Source organism: Diorhabda sublineata, chromosome 7, assembly GCF_026230105.1.
Source record: "Diorhabda sublineata isolate icDioSubl1.1 chromosome 7, icDioSubl1.1, whole genome shotgun sequence".
Lineage (NCBI taxonomy): Eukaryota > Metazoa > Arthropoda > Insecta > Coleoptera > Chrysomelidae > Diorhabda > Diorhabda sublineata.
The window spans coordinates 10,996,289-11,015,130 of record NC_079480.1 but is presented as its reverse complement, the minus strand read 5'-3'; the positions used below and the strand labels follow the sequence as shown (position 1 = coordinate 11,015,130).

The window sequence follows — 18,842 nt, the reverse complement described above, 5'->3', positions numbered from 1 at the left end:
GAAACGCTGACGAGCGTCTGAAACAATGTCCTTTGTATCCTTGAACATTAGATAAACTCAGGTACTGAGCAATCTCTTTAAAAAAGGTACCTTCATTAAATACGTCTTCTTCTCGTGTGAATGTCAGTTCAGCCTTCCTGCAATCCCTATTATCATTGCGATCAAAGAACAGATTTATTTATTAATAAATTATAAATCTATTGTAAATTGCAAATAGAAATATTTCATCTTCAGTCTTTTTTATAAGTCTTTCTACTTTCTCCTCTGGTAAAATCTCCGACAAAAGCATAGTGTACTTATTGATATCGCACGGTGAGTTCAGATCTCAATATTGAATATGTAGTCCACAAAGTTGACGCCTTTGACGTTTTTAAATTTTCAAAATAAGCAATTAGTACCTTGTCGTTGATATTATTTATATTTTTGAAATCGCACCATTTTGAAATTTTTGGTAAAGGCCAGGGCGTATCTACTTCTTGATTTTTCAAATATTAACTGCACACTGCAGTATTTGCGGACTTTCTTACTTTAAGTGAAATGTATGATTCACTATTTGAGGACATTTCCAGAAATTATTCCACTTGTTTTGTCTTATTTTGGAAAATCTTCGTGTGCTTCTATAGTAACTATGCTTCGCGTAATTTACAAAACTCGCTAGCGCTCGTTTTGGCAGATATTACTCTTGTTGAACAATATCGGTCTTTTCATAACTAGTTATGTAAATAAATAATGCTTACACTCATTAGCAGTACTGCAACTTTCAAAACAGTTCCCTGCAAGAGGCTTCAAATATTCAAGTCTAGTTTTCACAATTAATAATCAGGAAGTGATACATGGACTTATTTCAGAAGACAAAACCCATGACAAAATATCAGTAGTTCCGTTAATTTCCTAGATCAGTGGTCGCCAATATTTCAACAAGTATCAATATATATTTGTATATATATTGACAAAAAATTGTGAGAAGTATTAAGAAAGGAAATTGATGGAATGAAAAAATTGTCAACAGTGTTTATGAAAAACATGTATGTATTGTGTTCTACCGTCCTCTTCCGATGAATTGATTTTCTGGGAACTCGGTGCTCATGCGCCATGCTTGTCGAGTAGGTCTTGCAAAAACTACTTTAGGCGGGATTATGTTAAACATCTCGGAAGAGCATTTGCCATGGTAATATCATTAAAATAGAGTCAGGTCGAAGCACTTTATTCTATGCTCTAAGCAGTCCAATTTTCTGGTCAACTCTGGATCGGCTATAAGTCGAATTGCTCTGTATTGAGTCGAGCATATTCAAGGAATGCTTGGGAGCCAAGCACCAAATGTGCGAGCAATATTCCAAAAATGGACGATTCTGTTGAGGATTAGAAGCTGTTGCGGAGTATATAGCTTCTTTATCTTAAAGAGAGCTCCAAGTTATTGTGAAGCTGCTTTGGCGGAGTTGGCCACGTGACTAAGCCACATTGACATAGACATATTGCTTCCAACGTCAACACCTAACAAGCGAATTTGCGGCAATATTTTATGTCCATACAGGACAAAATCCTGAGCTGCAGAACCTCCCTTCTTTCTAAAAATAGCATCGTAGGTCTTTGCTGCATTAAACCTAATCAGATTGCTTTCATCCCATTGAGGGCTCCATTATTGCAGATGGAACTTGGATTCATCACTACACTTCTGGAATGAAAAAACAGTCAAGATAGTAGATGGCAAAGGGCGAACCTGCTTAGAAAAAAACAAAGACGGTTTCATAGCCTAGAAACTGTTGGCGACTATTTTTGGGATAGTTATCTTTTTGTGTTCATCGATAAGGTGGGAAGAGATATTGTAATAAAGCACCACATTTGAAGGAAAAACGCTGAAGAATTCCTGAATATAGAATATAGAATAAGTTTTGTCGTTTTTATAAGGAAACAGCGGAGTCCTTCCTCTGTAACAGAGAGGCTGTACATCGAGATAGGCTACGGTATCACATTACCTAACTATCTCGTATGTAGGGATATATAGAATACCATCGATATTTATAAAATGAAATGGGAAGGGAAGTAGGTAATGATAAATAATTACCTATCGTAACCTTATATCCTCATACACAAATTAGGAAATTTGGGCGGTAACTATGATTAAAACATATTGTAATGTGGGACATAATTTGATACTGGATGTGTTTACGAATAAAAAAACCAAACAAAGCAGAAGTTTTTTAATGAATTATAATTCACAATTATTTTGTTTAAACCAAATATATAGCAGATTTCTCCTTTTGTAATTTGAAGTTAGACGACAAGATTCCCAGAGGGTTGCCCATAGCGAAGGTGATATTAAAACAAGGAAAAGTAGGTCATTAATGCGGTAGACGATGAAACTTTCTGAAAAACTGATCTAATTGCATAAATAGCAGAGAAGGGTGTTTCTCTTTGTTGGGAATGAAAATAATTAAGCATTTCGTTTTTGCTTGGTTTTGAAGTATTCTAAATAACATATTTTCAACACACTTTTGAAATTTTAAGGAAGAATATCAATTGGTTATATATACATTATTCAAGAATTATATTCGCTTGAATTGACCCTGAATATTGTGGAAAGAAAACTTTCATTCCATTCTACTCATTTACAATTTATTACATGCTTTGCAGCTTCGAAAATTGTTCTTAATTTCTTTCTATTTTGAATCTGTCCGTCGCGATCACATTTTCGTAGACTTTGCTGTGCGCTCTGATCACACCATATACTTTATGATCTTCCCAGATGCTTCTCCTCATTCGGTATCTATTCTGTAATTCTGTAACTTCAGTATATTTGAAGCAGCAATGTGCCGATCAACTTGTATCGGCTTTTGGTGATGAAGCACCATCTCGAGCCTCGCCTAAAATACTCTGTTGTGCCAGAAAACATTGATGCTGTGCATAAACTGTTATTGCAAGAACGTCATGTGACATAACGTGAGATTAAAGCATCTTTCAGCCTTAGCTTCACTCGCATACATTCAATATTAGATGGCTGTCAAAAAGATTTTCTCGCGTTGGATACCACATAATTGGACACTTGTCCAAAAAAAGCTTGTTTGGATTGGTACAAACAAATGCCGAAAAAGTTTAACCCTGACCCTTCAAAAAACGTCTATAAGCTCGGGACCGGCTATGAGTCATGTACCTATACATATGAATCCGAAAGTAAACACCAATCGACGGTATGGGTCTTTTGGGTATTTCCGAATAGTAGACTAACATTTTTTTCTGAGCTGAAGATAGTTGAGTCTCTGAAGACGATAACTTGGTTATCGAAACGCGCGTCAGACAGTGTAATGGTGAATGTTGGTGTAGTGGTGGTGTAAACAGTGTATTCAGTATTGTCTTTGTGTTCCTTTATGACATTGATTAAGTATAATAGTACAAAAAATGCTTGAGTTAAATGAAGTTTTGAAGACTAGTAGTTTTGAAAATTAGAAACAAGGAATCATTTAAAAATAACCGATTCTAGATATATAACATATAACAAATGGATCTTAACTATTTACGTCTCATGCCAAAGCTTTGGCTGGATCTCTTTGGATGATATGAGAATTCATTGATTATTATTTCCCTTAGCATTGTTTCATAAATATATTGTTCTATATCTCAAGATAACATTAAATTTTGGCTTCAATTTCAACATATTTTGCTTTGAGCAGTGATTAATTAAGTTCTCTATTATTTGCCTTGAATGAGATGTTTTTTCTTCGATTGTGAGAAATTCTACGAAATTCGCGTCTACCAAATTATCGCTGCATACCTACTGATCTGCAAAATTATTTTGCTTTTGTGTGTAACGGATTACTAATTATCATCTTCATAATACTTCAATAAAGTGGATCTGTTTCCTTTGATGTTCCTATTTCGCAATACAGTTTATATTTTATAATATTCTAAAGGTTCAAAATCATCTTAATACATTTAATAAATACTATGAATTTCTCTTTCTGCTTGTTGTACATTATTATTTCAACCTTTACATAACACAAAGACTAAATTATCGTGTGAAACAGAAAATTTTATTATAGATTTAGATTTGATGCCAGCAATTGTACATTATGAAGTAAAAACAAAAGTGCTAAATGAGGATTTACTTGTGCGACATAGCCCATGTCAGAACCCATCGCAAAAAATCTAGCTCATAAGCGGAGCGGCTAAAATAAACTCGTGACCAGAAATAACTCACCATCCTTTATTTCAATACCAAAACCTGAAATGTGAATCTTTTGGTTTTATTTCTTTTTTTCTCAAAAAGTTGGAGTATCTTAAAAGTTATCAGAAATTAACTGTTATTGTGGCTTCTTAAAATTTTAATTCTATGCATATTTTAATGTTTCTTTCATTCTATTGTTGTACCAACTTATGGACAGCAGTAATTTAAGTCAATCAAGGTGTGCTAAATTCGAGACTAGTTAAACAAAAAATTAATAGATTTAGGCAGTTAAGTGAACGGGAAGCTGAAAGAATAGCAGAGTAACTTGGACAGGGACAAAGTTATCGTGAAGTGGCAAATCTGTTTGGCGTACACCACACAACGTTTGGCAGATTGATGCAAAGATTTCAAGAGACCGATTCACATTCTAGGACAAGGGCGTCCTTCAGTTTTAACTCCTCGAGATGGCCGTTTTTTGCAATTAAATTCATTAAGAGATCGGTCAATGACATCGAGCTCAACAGCCTTTTACCAGAAGTCTGAAATGTAAATATCTCTGATAGATCAATAAAACTACACCTTCAGAATGCTGGTCTACATAGCGGAAGAGCTCTCCAAACACCTTAACCAGACAGCATCGTGTTATTATAGCAAGATTTGCAAGGCAACATGTAGATTGGAATTTAAAAAATTGGTGCCAAATTTTATTTACTGATGAGATAAGAATCAGATAAGAGATCCGGATGGACGTAATCAAATTCGAAGACGGTAAGGAGAATAATTTGCGCAGTCTTGTATCATTCCCAGGAAGCGGTTTCAAGGAGGGTCTATCATGTTTTGGTGAGGAATTTGTTTTCACGCCCGCACAGAATTAGCTTCTCTTCATACACCCGCCCTTAACGCATCAAGATACATAACTCTCGAAAATCACGTCGTTCCGGTTGGTCCATTTATTGGTGATGATTTTCGTTCAATGCATGATAATGCTAGACCACACGTTACGGCAGATGTTCTGAATTACCTAAACGAAGTAGGAATTCATACTCTGGACTGGACACCAAGAAGTCCTCAAAATTTAAATGAGCTTGAGCAGACGGCATTAGAAGAAAGTGATACAGCACCTAATTAAAAGCATGCCCAGTGGAATATTTGTAGCAATTACATCCAGAGGCGGAAATACACGCTACTATATTGTTTTTTAGAATGCAAGTTTTATTTTTAAGTTCGCATACGTTAAGGATGTTAAGCATATCTTCGTAAATCTGCTTACCTTTTAACCCTTTTAAATACAGGTATTTGATGATGGCTCGAAACTCCAATTTTTCGATTTTCACAATTTCGGTGGACATCTTTTTTCTTTTAATTTATTGCGTAACTCTGGTTTACTTTTTTGACATCAAACTTTACACTGACACTTCTAATAAGTTATTGTTCGTTCGTATGGTAACCCAATATATTGTTTATGCATGGAATGTCGACGCTCTTCGGCGTCTCTATTAGTGAATTCCGGTCGTGATATAATTCAACTAAAGAAACACGATGGGTTACGTAGACGACTCATTAAAAAACAAAATGGATCCCGCAGTGAAAATTTTAACAGGAACAACTAGTTCGACTTCAAGCAACATTATAAATGTTCACGTTCCTACCAACAATCCAATAAGTACTAATACAACTATAGGCGATGTTATTTCTTGGATCTCGTTAAATTAATTTTTATTTAATGTTCGTCAGTTTTGTAAAAATGTCTCAACAAGAAGAATTTCTATGTATTATCTTCAAAGCAAAAAATTATTTAATTAGCTACCTTCAGAATTAAAAATGGCAAATACATTTAATACGTTCCGAAGATTGACAAAGGAATTTCTGCTTTAAAGACCTCATTATTATGTGGCAGAATTCTACAATCCACTATAGACTGGCATAATTCAATTTAGAATGAAACAAGATATTAATATTGTATTATAATTATTATTAAATTGTCATTTTATATTATCTAATATGAAAGTCGCTTTGTCCATAGAATTCTAAAATGCCAATAAAGTTTATATCTCTCTCTATAAGGAAGCTAGAGAAGTATTTTAGATCATTATTAACGTAAAAGTATCAGAAAAAGACAGATACAAGCTCCGCAAAAGACATTTCCGATTATTATTTTCCAACGAACTTCCAACATCTTCGATTTCTATGTGGGTCTAATATTGTGGAAAGGCAGTATGTTATTTTTCACAATTTAATGCTTGTTGAATTTAACGAAAACAAATACTATTTTAGAACCATTTGTACTAGTCAAAATGTATGCAGTGATGATAACCTAGACTACAGTCCAAGTGAAACTCAGCATGATGATTATAAGACATAGAAGCCGAAGAGAACACTACTTTTGAAAAAAAAGCAAAACTCAAAACAGACTCGCTTTGCATGCAGTTCTTGATGAAATTAAAAAAGGCGGAAAGAAGGAACAACTTATTTTCGGGGTCTCATAAGCAAGCCAGATAAACTGAATGATCGTGAATCGGGCGATCCCATAATGAATTTTTTTTTCAAAAGTATAGTTGAATTCAAAAGGCAAAAATAAAACCTGAAGTGATTAACATAGTTTTAAAATACAAGAGCTAGCTACACAACAATCAAATACTTCTCATATATTTGGACGCAGTGCAAGGATAGAAGCGTTAGGTCATATTGGATATCCAGGATATGATAGGAAATACATACAACATAGTTCTGAGGACTCAATTGTCTGCTCCCAGAGTAGGAATTTTCTCTTTTTTCACATAAATAAAATAATTGAGAAATGTTGACAATTTAGCTTTATTTTAAAAATGTTTGGTTACAATTAGTTTTATTTGGATAAAATAATATGACACTAACCTCAAAATAATACATAGTTAATATTATGAGAAAATTGGATAGTGACGTCTATTGTACATGACAAAACGATTTCAAATAATTCAAACGATGAATATACTCCCTCAATTTATGCTCGTTTTCAAACAATCTCCTTCTTCAGTTATATGATACGATCCTTCTGTACTTCGGTTCATAAACGTTTCATTCACATTTCTGTTTGCAGGAAAGTAACATTTCTTTCTAAGTTTCATCCACATACATCGACAGAACGAGGGACTACCACTAATTTTTTTCACTGAAAACTGTAGTGACTAGCGCAACTGATTCTGAGATCAGCAGGGCTGTGCACTGTTCTAACAAATCGCACCCGAGCTTTCTGTTTTTCTAAGAAACATTGTAGTCTCTTATTGGAGAATGTATCTAAAAATGTTCACATTGTGTTGGTGTTGGTTAGAGATATTGAGTGCTATAATTATGTAGACGTTAGATGTTAATCTGGTTTAAGAACTATTATAGCTTCGGACCAGGTTAATGGAAATTATTTATTGATCCAGGTAAGATTATAAAACTTCAAAATTTATTTTAATAATGAGAATTACAATGGGTTATCACATGGAGCAGAAGATTTAGAGCTGCTAATGAAAAAAGGGACGTTACGTTCCATATGCGCGAAATTGCAAATGATATTTATAATTATTGCTACGTAAATTACTTTATATTTCACCAATTATTATCGATATTAATTTTTGTTTCAGATTTTATTGTCGTTTGTGGGATATGAGAAACATGAAACATATCAGAGCAGTTCATATCATCTAGAACTATATTTAAAAAAGACAATTGACTCAATATTCATATAGATATGAAAGTCAATAATGTTGTTGGTAGATTTTCTCGTAGTAGTTCAACTCGAGCTCCATCCAAGAAAAATTCTGTACTCCCAAAATCATCCTATTCTACACCAAACACCTGTAGCTCCCCGCGGAGTCCTACTGTGAACTATCATGTGAGAGGTAAGTTTGAGCAGATTGTGTATCAAGCCTAAAAAACATGGAGCAACATGTTTGTTTGATATCATGAGAAATATTTTATCGTTGTTTATTATGAAATAACCAAAAATTGATATTTTGTCACAAGAAATACTTAAATATATGTTAGAATGGAAATATTATTTCATAACGTCGATGGAATCCGAAAAGAGTGTGTGTCCATTTTAACAGAATATAAAGAATAGTTTCAAAACTAAGTTATTTTTAGAAATGCTAACATTAAGCCCTCAAAAATGTTTCGATATAAAGGAGGAGGAATTATTCACATATCGAAATTTTTTATTTTTTTTTGCTTATAATGTATTTACACATGCTTCTCGAGAAAAGCTGAATTATTTTGTGAATATATATATATATAGTTTTCTAAAAATATCGATTGTTTTTCAATAATATTAAACACTGAAACTATTATCTTCTTTAATTCAGATTTTTATTGAATTGTAATATGTAGTATCACCATGATTTCAATATTATTTCTTCATTGAATTTTTCGTAAAAGGTATGATATTCAGACGCCAAACTCATTTTTAGAGTTTGAAAATGATCATATTTGAAGGGTACAGGGAAAAAAGGGGTTAAGTCACAAAAAAACTAAAATTGAGTTAGGCGCGCCATGTTGTAGCTTGATATGAATACTAACTTTTGTGAAAACAAGACAGGGAACAAACGAGGCTAATCCCTTCAAATAAGCAAAAGAAAAAGTAGTGTGCAGGGAAAGAAAGGTCTAAGTCCAAGCGTTACACGAAAAGAAGGGGGCAAGTCCACTATGAGTCATATGTTGAGTCGCCACTGCCGCCATTTCGTGTTCAGTTCCTCATACACCGCCCGGTCAGTGTGCTTCACTTTGAGGTTAGGTGTGTGTTGATCAGTATTAAGTTTAGTTTGTGTGTTGAAAATAATGGACAGTGACAGAGTCAATTAGTGTGAGGAATACGGAGAAAAAAAAAGAGGAAGAAGTTTGGTAGAATATCTGAGGTTAGTAATAATTGAATTTACAAAGCTATGTATCAGGATCACGATTGTTGATGCAGTAAGCGTCATTGATTTGAAAATGTCACGGAACGTAGAAGAGCTAAAATAATTAGTGAATTCAATCTGTTGGGCTCGGTTGATGAATAAAATGCTTACCTTTGCGGTCAGATAAGTGTATAAGAAATTCAATGACGCCTCCCAAGCAAATGTGAGGAGGATGCAGAGTAAGGTTTTTAGATGACCAAAATCTTTTAAAAGAGGTAAATGTTGGCCGAAAAGCGTTTATGTCAATTTACGGGATAGGAAAGAAAAAATTCCTTCAAAAAGGTATAAAATTGACAGGAATGGCTCCAAAAGACCAAAGGGAAAATCATTCCTCAAAACACAGAAAATTATCTGAGAAAAGAGATAATGCAGTAAAGGAACATATTCGGTCATTTAACAGACGAAAAGAACACTATAATTTGTCAGAATCAAAGAAAGTTTACCTGTCTGAGGAATTAAACATTAAAAAAATGCATAACCTGTACAGTGGGAAATATGGAGAATTTCCTGTTTCCTACGAGACCTACAGAACAATTTTGTCTGAAAATTTTAACATATCCTTTGGATATCCTCGAAAGGATACATGTAGAATATGTGATAAATTAATCATAAAAATGAAAACGTAGAAGTAGAACTGTCTCATTTCTCACCTACTACAGACGCAGGTTTGTTCTCTGATCTACAAACGAAACTCAAATCACTGAAAACAGAGCACTTGTTGCATAAAAGAAAAGCCGATACATTATATGTCAGAAAGAGGAGGGCTAAAATCCGAAGCAGAGTGAGAGAATATGAGGAAGCAATATGTTTTGAGTTTAAAAAAAATCTACCAGTGCCAAAAATTTCGACAAACGTTGTTTACTATCGTCGCCAACTAACCGTGTACACATTTAACGTTCACGTGTTGTCTAATGGGAAAAGTGTATTTTACACATATCTCGAAACTATTGGCCACGAAGGTAGTGACGGTGTATGTTCTATGATTTATAACTTTGTTTTCAATTTCCTGGACATGAATGTTCGATGCCCAACTGTGTTTTGTGACTCTTGTGGGGGCCAGAACTAGAACTATACAATTTTTAAGTTCTTTAATAATTTGGTACATAGCGAAAACTGATTTGACGAGATCACAGTATGTTTCCCCGTAAGGGGACATTCATACTTGCAGACAGATAAGAATATGAGAATAATTAATCAGAAAGCCAAAGAGGAAATTCCCAGTTAATGGGCAGAAGTTTTTCGTGGAGCAAGGGTCAAACCACAACCTTTCGATGTCGTTGAAGTTGAACAGAATTTATTTAGAAAGTGAACCGATCACCTGAGCGGGAAGTATGTAAAAAAGTGTCCGTTCAAAACTCGACCAGTAAGGGAAATGAAAATAGTGAAAACTCATACAACGGTCACTTCAACTCAGTTGTAGTAACCAACCGAATGGTCAACAGGAATCTCAACATTGCAGTCAACGAGTTTCAAGTTCTGTACGAAGGTTGGCTATGTATATTATTTTAATTTTACAAAAGTATCATCAAACAAAAGATAGCCTAGTTTGAATTCAATTTAACCAGAGGTCTAATCAAATTTTAAAATTAATTACCAAAAAATTGTCAGTCACACATTTAAATTTCCGTAAAAAAATTTTAAAAAACAAAATAGTAGTCTATACGCAAAGATGTATTGATATTGTTTTTACGGTAATGCTAAACTATAAAAAAACTTAATTACTTTTCATAACAGTTGCATAAGTGTAATTTTGTTCTACAATAGAAATAACAATAATAATGTCAAACTATAGTTCAAATATCATAGATCTTAATACCGATTTAAATACTACAAAAAGCCTTGAATATGATTATGTTTTTATAATGTTTCAGTGGATTTTAGTTAGCCAATGACCGTATCTTATTTTGTTCTAAAATATATTAGCAGGTTACTTACAAACAAAGGTTTTTTTCCAGATTTAATTCCTATATCAAACCCAAAATATGACGATATAAGACATATGTCAAAAATTTGCAAGGGAAATTGATAAGTATTGAGTAATGTATTTAACATGGATACTGTATAATATTATTCAATAAACATATGATAAGTAAACAAGAAAGAATCCTAGGTTAACTCTTGATTTCCTTTCCTAAATCAATGGACTTAACCCCCTTTTTATCCGGTTTTTTGACAACTTTTTATAAGTTTCAATATTTACACCATAAATTAAAGTACAAATGTATTAAAAAATTCCATTTATATTCCCAATGAGTTATTGTAATATATAATATCAATATTTGTTCTCTAATAAGCAATAATACTTACGAGTCTTGTAATCTAAGAAATGTTCTCCTGGAAACTTTGCAAAAATGGACTTAGCCTCTTCTTTCCCTGAGACTTTTCTTTTTTGTTATTTATTCTCTTGATGCAGTACTGGTAAGTTTTCCTGTTCTTGTGTTGATTGACTAACAACTTATCTTCTTGTAATCTTTTCCCAGCTTGGATATGAATTCAATTTTTCCTTCACGTCTATATTCAACTTCTTTTAGATCATTCACTGTTCAAATTCCTACTTTGAAACTTACACGCTCTGAACCTTGGTATTATCCCACATTAATAGAGAAAGTCATCCACTTCTCAACTTCGAACCCACCAGCTTAGCTTGATCAGTCATCGCGTCAACGACGTGCTTTTTATAAAAAACTAGTGCCAACACAATATTTTAAAATAATTATTGGCTGTTATTTTAATGTTTATACATTATTTGTACCATACATAATAGTTTTTGAGATATTCTTGGAAAACCAGTGGGATGATTCACTAATATCGGTATTACTCTTTCCTTTCAATAAAATATACAACTGAAAAAATTCTCTTTTCACTGCTATCACTTCAAAATTGCCTGCTTCAACTTGTCTTTTGTGTCTCTTGGTGTAATTTATTTTCTCCAGAATTGAACACCAATCGACTTGGTTTAGGTTTTCCAAAATTTTCATTATTCCAATAAAGGCGGTTATCTACGCAGTCGATACAGGGTTTTTGTTCTTTCCCATTAAATGCTGTGCAAAAAACTAAAAATTTCTCTTATCATATTCAAATCAATCAAATTAGTTGAGAGTCTCAAATCATCTTAGACATTTCAAGATTTCCTTATTCAGTCTCCTGTGCGAAAAACTCAAAATTTTCTTCTATATTCATGTTGAATGTTTTCATCGGAAATATGGATTGATGATCCGTGTAGAGTAGATGTTACAAAAGCAATATGGGTAATTAGTCCTTGGTACTATCCTTCACACTTCTTTCCATCAATCTAGATTTTCGAAAAGACTAGAAAAGACTAAAAAACGAACTTATTATTATGTTAAATAGTTGTTCATATATATGAGCGTTGATGCCCGCACAGAGTTAGTGTCTCTTCCTAGACCCGCCCTTAACGCAGCAAGATACATAACTGACATTCTTGAAAATCACGTCGTTCCCCTTGGGCCATTTATTGGTGATGATTTTCATTTAATGTATGATAATGCTAGACTATAAGTTGCGGCAGATGTTCTGAATTATCATCTCTATTTTAGCAACAATTACATCCAGAGCCGGAAATACACGCTACTAGCGTTTTAAAAAAAGGAACATTATTGTTTGGAATGCAAGTTTCTTTTTAAGAAAATTTGGTTTTATTGCAATGTTTTTATTTTTATTTTTTTACCCATAAAAAATCACTCAAAGTTACTATACATTTATTATTATTGCGTCAAAATGATTGAAAATAAGTTAAACAATAGCAATATTAATTTAAATTTATTAAACAACAAAATATTTTCAGAAATCGAGGTGGTGCGTATATTTTTCACAGTTCATATGGAGTAAATTTCTGAGCACATGCATGAATAGAAATCCATTTTGATCAATGTCATCATTTCATCCATATTTCCAATCGAAAATATCTAATCAACCGAATATTGTCTTGTCAATTCGAAACCTTTATTCAAATATGTTCTGCAATTTGATGATAAATATAAAATGTGTGATAATTACGAAACCAATGAATGTTCTGTATTGGAAAATTCATTTATTTTTTATCAATTTTTTCAACGATTACTCCATTCGGGTTGGAGAGAAATATAACAAATCAAAAAAACCACTCCTGTCGTTCTTCTTGAGCTGTTAGCCATCGAATTAACCTGATTTTTGTAAAAAATAACAACTATCATTAATAAACGCTTGGAATTAATTCTATTCACTGGATAACTCAAAGTTATCGCATTAGTAGCTATTTACATGTAATTATTTGAGATGAGATTTTCAAGTTTTATACACAAATAGTAAATTTGATTTTTCGACTTATGATATTATTGAGCGGAGGTACGATATTGAAATGAGAAAAAAATAGTGACCAGAACTATCGTTATAAATATATCAATAAATTTGATAGAATTTATCGATTAAAAACATAATTCGTAGCAATATATCTGGTTTAACTACTGAAAAGTACGTATCGGATGTCAAATTTGACGTTATTGATCATAATTAACATGCTTTTCAATCGAACGCATCATATAGTGCTACTAGTAGGTACATATACATATAGTAAACAAATATATATATATATATATATATATATATATATATATATATATATATATATATAGACGTTAAATATTCATCAGATCAATCGAAAAAATGATAAAGCAATGCATACAATCTGAATACATTTGCGAGGATACAAAACTATTCTAGAAATATCTCTCCTGAGGATTGAGTTATAATTGTGTTTACTCCATTTGCAAATTTTGTTATTCTAAAAACATTGATGAAAAAATAGAATGAGGCTCATTTTGTTCTAGTATTACAGTAGAAGTTAACTCCTGGGACTCCTACAATGTAAAATCTAAGACAATCTAACACTTATCCTGAAAAAATCTGCTGCCAAGGATGAAACAAATATTATCAATAGACCATTAACAGCAAAAAAGACAATATCAATACTAATCGACCATATAAATAACGAAATACAGTCGTTATTGCATATCCAGAAATTATTTCATCTCTACATGATATAAACCCTACAAAAGAGAATTGGAATTGCGTGGTAGTGTCCAATATTCTACCTCCATATGCAGCAAATCACCTTGAGCACTATGTGTAAGAAAAATTAGGAACAACTGAATTTATACAATACTTTTCAATGCTGAAAAATATGGACAGTTTGCACTCTGATTTCTAATTTCGTGTACAAAAGACGATTTATTGAAGTAATTCAAAGACATAAGTATGTGTGATACCAAAATAGGAAAACTGTTAACTCACCATTAAAACAAGCCAACGCTGTTAGATTCAAGTGCTTCGTCTACCAGTGAACATAATAAAATGATGGAATGCACATTAAATCAGCTCACCACTCTACATTTCTTTCAAAAGTTTCATTTTTTCAAATTGCCTTAGGACGGCATTCATTTTACCTTTCCCACCTTAGATTGGTCAAATTCTGCTTAAATATAAAATTTGGATTTTTAAATAACAAATATATAAATGATCCTATATTCTCCCTCCCAAATAATTCTCATCATATGAAAATATGTTGCAGCCTTTTGTACTAAATGACACCACCATTGACGTCGTTGAATGTGTAAAATTCTTAGTACTTGTTGTAGACAATTCTTTGAAATGGGAGTTACGTCAAAAAATTAATTTCTGCCTGTTTTGCGTTACGATCAGTTTCAAAGGAACTAAACTTATACATTTCTATAATAGTTTATTATTACCTCATTGAGTCGCATCTCCGATAAGCCCTTCACTTCTGTTTTGCAACTAAATTTGAGCGAATCTACAAAAGTGAGCTGTTAGATATTTACTCAAACTAAACAGTGGGACTCACTTCCGGGTCTTGTTTAGAAGGTTCAAAATATTCCTTTCCTATTCATCTTTGAATCCGTTTGCCTAATTACGTTTGCACACTTGTCCTAGAAAGTTTATTGCACAGCTATCCACTTAGTAACGCGAAGCACGATTTTTATAAATATCTATTCACGTTCTGATTTAGTTAAGTTCTCAATACTGTACAATACGAAAAAATGCACAATTATTTGCCAATAAAATCAAATCTATAACATCTTTTTCCGCAATTCGCAATAATTTAGAGGCACATTTTCTCGAAAGTGTCTTCTACGCTGTAAACGTCTTATTTTCTAGTACTAATACGAGTATTTAATTCTGAGCGTTCTACACATTGTGTTACTGTTAATATTGACTTTTAATACAAATTATTACATACTTCAGGATTATCGTATGTTAATGTTATTATCCGGTTCAATTTTGGCAATGTAGATGTTACCATGAAAGAACGAAATTGAAGAATGTCAGTCATTCTTGTCAGTTTTATTGAAGGTTTGATGGTGAGAGCAACGTTTTCTTAATTTTTTTTTCCAATATCTAATTTATGCAGAATAGAGACTGCAGTGAATTGTGATCTTTTGCTTGGAAAGATAAATACATTAATTGCATGTAAACGAGAAGACAATTATTTTCATTTTTTTTTTTGAGAAAAGTGGTTTCTGCTGAAACTAAGTACAACACACTTGTGGATTACAGACGATTAAAACGTTTTGACGTTATGAAAATTAATGATGGAAAGAAGTTAATTGTACCATTAAAATTAGGTTCTTAATTTATTTAAACACTATACTACTACATTAACTTATAATAATTCACTTATCGCTATTACTTAACTAACTTAGATAATTTATTTGAATTCTTTGATAATTCATTCTGCTCACTACGACTATTTATCATAAACTGAAGAAAATTGCGAAACTGCGCTAAACGAACCCGCTTATACATTTAAACGAAGTTATTGATAATTCTAGAAAAATAAAGATACAAAACAAATAAATAAATAGGCCTTCCCAGAAATTATGCAAAACAACAATGTGAATAAACCGCTTGCTACAAAAAGTTATATAAAAACAAACGAATTCCGGATATTTCCTCAAAGTCTGCGACGAATTATAGGAATCTACTATATCCAAGCAGGACCGGTTCAGGGCGGAGATGAGTTCGTAACAATACGTATTCTTAAAGAGTTGCAAAATAAATACAAAAATATCACAAATGAACATGTAATGTGTTTAAATTTAGGAAACAGTGTCAAATGAAGCACAGTACACCTAATAAGTATTGTTGTGAAACCAATTATCAGTTTTGAGTTGTCAAGTTGGTCTTATATATCTGCTGTCAAATAGAGATGGCGAAAACTAAGAGGGCGGAAGAAGTATCATCATTAGAATGGTCTTCAAATATCTTTTGGCGTGAAGTTTTTATTTCAAACTATTGATAAACTAAACACATTTTCAAAAGTTATAAACCGATTAGAGAGGTCCGTTAAATTCTCATGAATATGGGTTTTCTTAATATTAATTAAAAACAAATACAGATAATACGGCTTCACTACGAAACGATGGGATGTAGGAAGTAATTGAAATGCTGTGGATCGTTCTGTGAAGTATACTTAACAAAAATGGAAATTATGAAGGATTCGCGGAATATATTTTCAGGGAAACTCATTGTTAAATGGAAACTATATAATTAAACAAATTTTGTAATTATAATGAAAATCTGAAATACATTGAATGTAATATTCTAACTTAATCATTGTGCGTATAGTCCAATTTTCATCATTTGGTTGAAAAAATAGAGGTTCTCTGGAAGCTTTGAAAATTAGCAATTTCATAGATTTTGACGTACTTTTTCCGATTTTCAACTTTTCCACTTCATATCTTTGCGCCGCCATATTGGAAAAATGAAGCTTAAAAGCAATTTTTTGATTATAACACCTTTTCGACGCATACAATATCTATACAAAATAATTGTAAAGAAAATTTCCTACAAATTATGTCATAACTTTTTTTTTCATAAAACCAATAGTTTCGGCGTATTAGGGCAGTGAACCATTATACCTCCACTTTAATGCGTGATATTCAATTTAAACTGCTCATATTTGTGAATTGTAAAATATAAAAATTATACTGAGGTTAAATATTGTACTGTAGATTGAAAACCCGGGTGACGGTGTGAGGAGCGCACATGCATCGAGCGCACAGGCACATTTAGAAAACATTTTGTTCATCATTAACATAAAACAAAAAACCATCAGCAACATCTAAGATTTTCCGAAATGAGCAAATGTTCAATATTATATAAAATATTGAACAAAAATTCATATAAAATGAGTGCATTTTTGGTATTAGGTTCAAAATAATTAAGAAATTGCATATTTTGAATTTTCCACAAAAAAGACTTTTAATTTAAGAATTGTTAGGCTATGTTAGGATATGTTAGGTTAGGTTAAGTTCGGTTAGGTTAATAGACTATGACTATAATCGCATTGATGAGAAAGTATTAACTCTTTGTTACTCTGTTGTTAACTCTTTTATAATTTTTCTTCTTTTATTTTCGGTTATATACATCTCAAGCTAAATACCGGGATTGAAGAAACCGTTTTGATACCTGCAAATTTGCGCTCGATTCACCCTCGTATATAATCTGTGCGCTCGGACCACCGTGCGCTCGATGCAGGCATTCCGGATGACTATGGTCTCCGCAAGTATAAAGGAATGCATCTGGCCCTAGCGGAGCTCAATAGAAATATTTAGTCTTAGTCATCAGTACATGTCCATCATTTCACAGTGTCGTTTGCATTTACAGAGCCAAGGCTTCTAATGAAGTCAACTCTTTTATTTCTGGTGATATATTGCAAAAAAGTGAAGGAAAAAGGATTGGAAACTTTTCGTAAATCAAGTGTAAAAAGAAAAGATAATAAATATAAACTTTTGGTGTGATTAAAATCGATAGTGGTTCACGATGTGTGTCGAAAACGATATAAAAATGAGAAGTTAATCGCTTTAGCTTTGCATAAGGTACGACTTCTCAAGTACAACTGCAATCTAGACATCCCACTTTCTCATTCAAGAATCATTGTTTTTTATGTGCTGCTGAGATAACAGCAGAGTTTATATCTAAACAAAAGCAGACTCGTTTATGTGACCGTAATATTGTGTATAGTGTGCGTACATTATCGATGAAAAACAGCATTTCAGACTTGCTCAAGCTCTTAATGATGATTGGAGCCAAGCAATCGTTGAACGTCTTGAGCAGGTAAATGATTTAGTCGCAGCCTATGCACAATATCACAACTGTTGCATAAAGACATTGTACCAAACGCCGACGCCTGAAGTAAGAGAAAAAAGAGGTCCGTATGCAAGTAATATTGAGTTTGCTATGCAATACATTTATTCATATCCCGAAGAAAATTTTCGAAGAATGTCAGTGTACTATGGACGAATTAATGACAGAAATTGATGGTGATTACCGACCACACATAAAAACAGTGAAAGCACAACTGTTAAAAAATTATGTTGATGATATTTCAATTACTGTCACTGCTAATAAGGCGCCTGTGGCTTGCTTTCGGGAGCCTGGTACAATGAAAAAAGTGACAACAAGATAGAAAAACGTTAGCGTATTGTAAAGACGGCAGCAGTAATTGTACAGGGGATATTAGGTTTATGGTGTAAGAGACAAAACATCATCATCCATCAATCAATTCTTCTCAAGATGTCGATTCAGATATACTAATATAGATATACTAATATAGATATACTAATATTTTCACAGCAGAATAGAGTAGAAATTTATGAAAGGATTATCTTATTTTTCTTAAGGTAGTGTTCCTCTATCTTTTCAAGCTGGAACATTATTTCGGCTCTGGTTCCTCTTATACATAACGT

At 32.6% G+C, this 18,842-nt stretch overlaps 1 protein-coding gene across 1 annotated transcript in view; it reads left to right on the top strand.

Moving 5' to 3' along the window:
• Nucleotides 1-7,874: 7,874 nt before the first annotated feature.
• LOC130446550 (uncharacterized) overlaps nt 7,875-18,842 on the top strand; it is a 181,230-nt gene continuing 170,262 nt past the window's right edge. The window contains exon 1 of the mRNA XM_056782881.1: nt 7,875-8,006. Within this exon, the coding sequence (XP_056638859.1) occupies nt 7,875-8,006 (132 nt within the window). The remainder of the gene's footprint in view (nt 8,007-18,842) is intronic.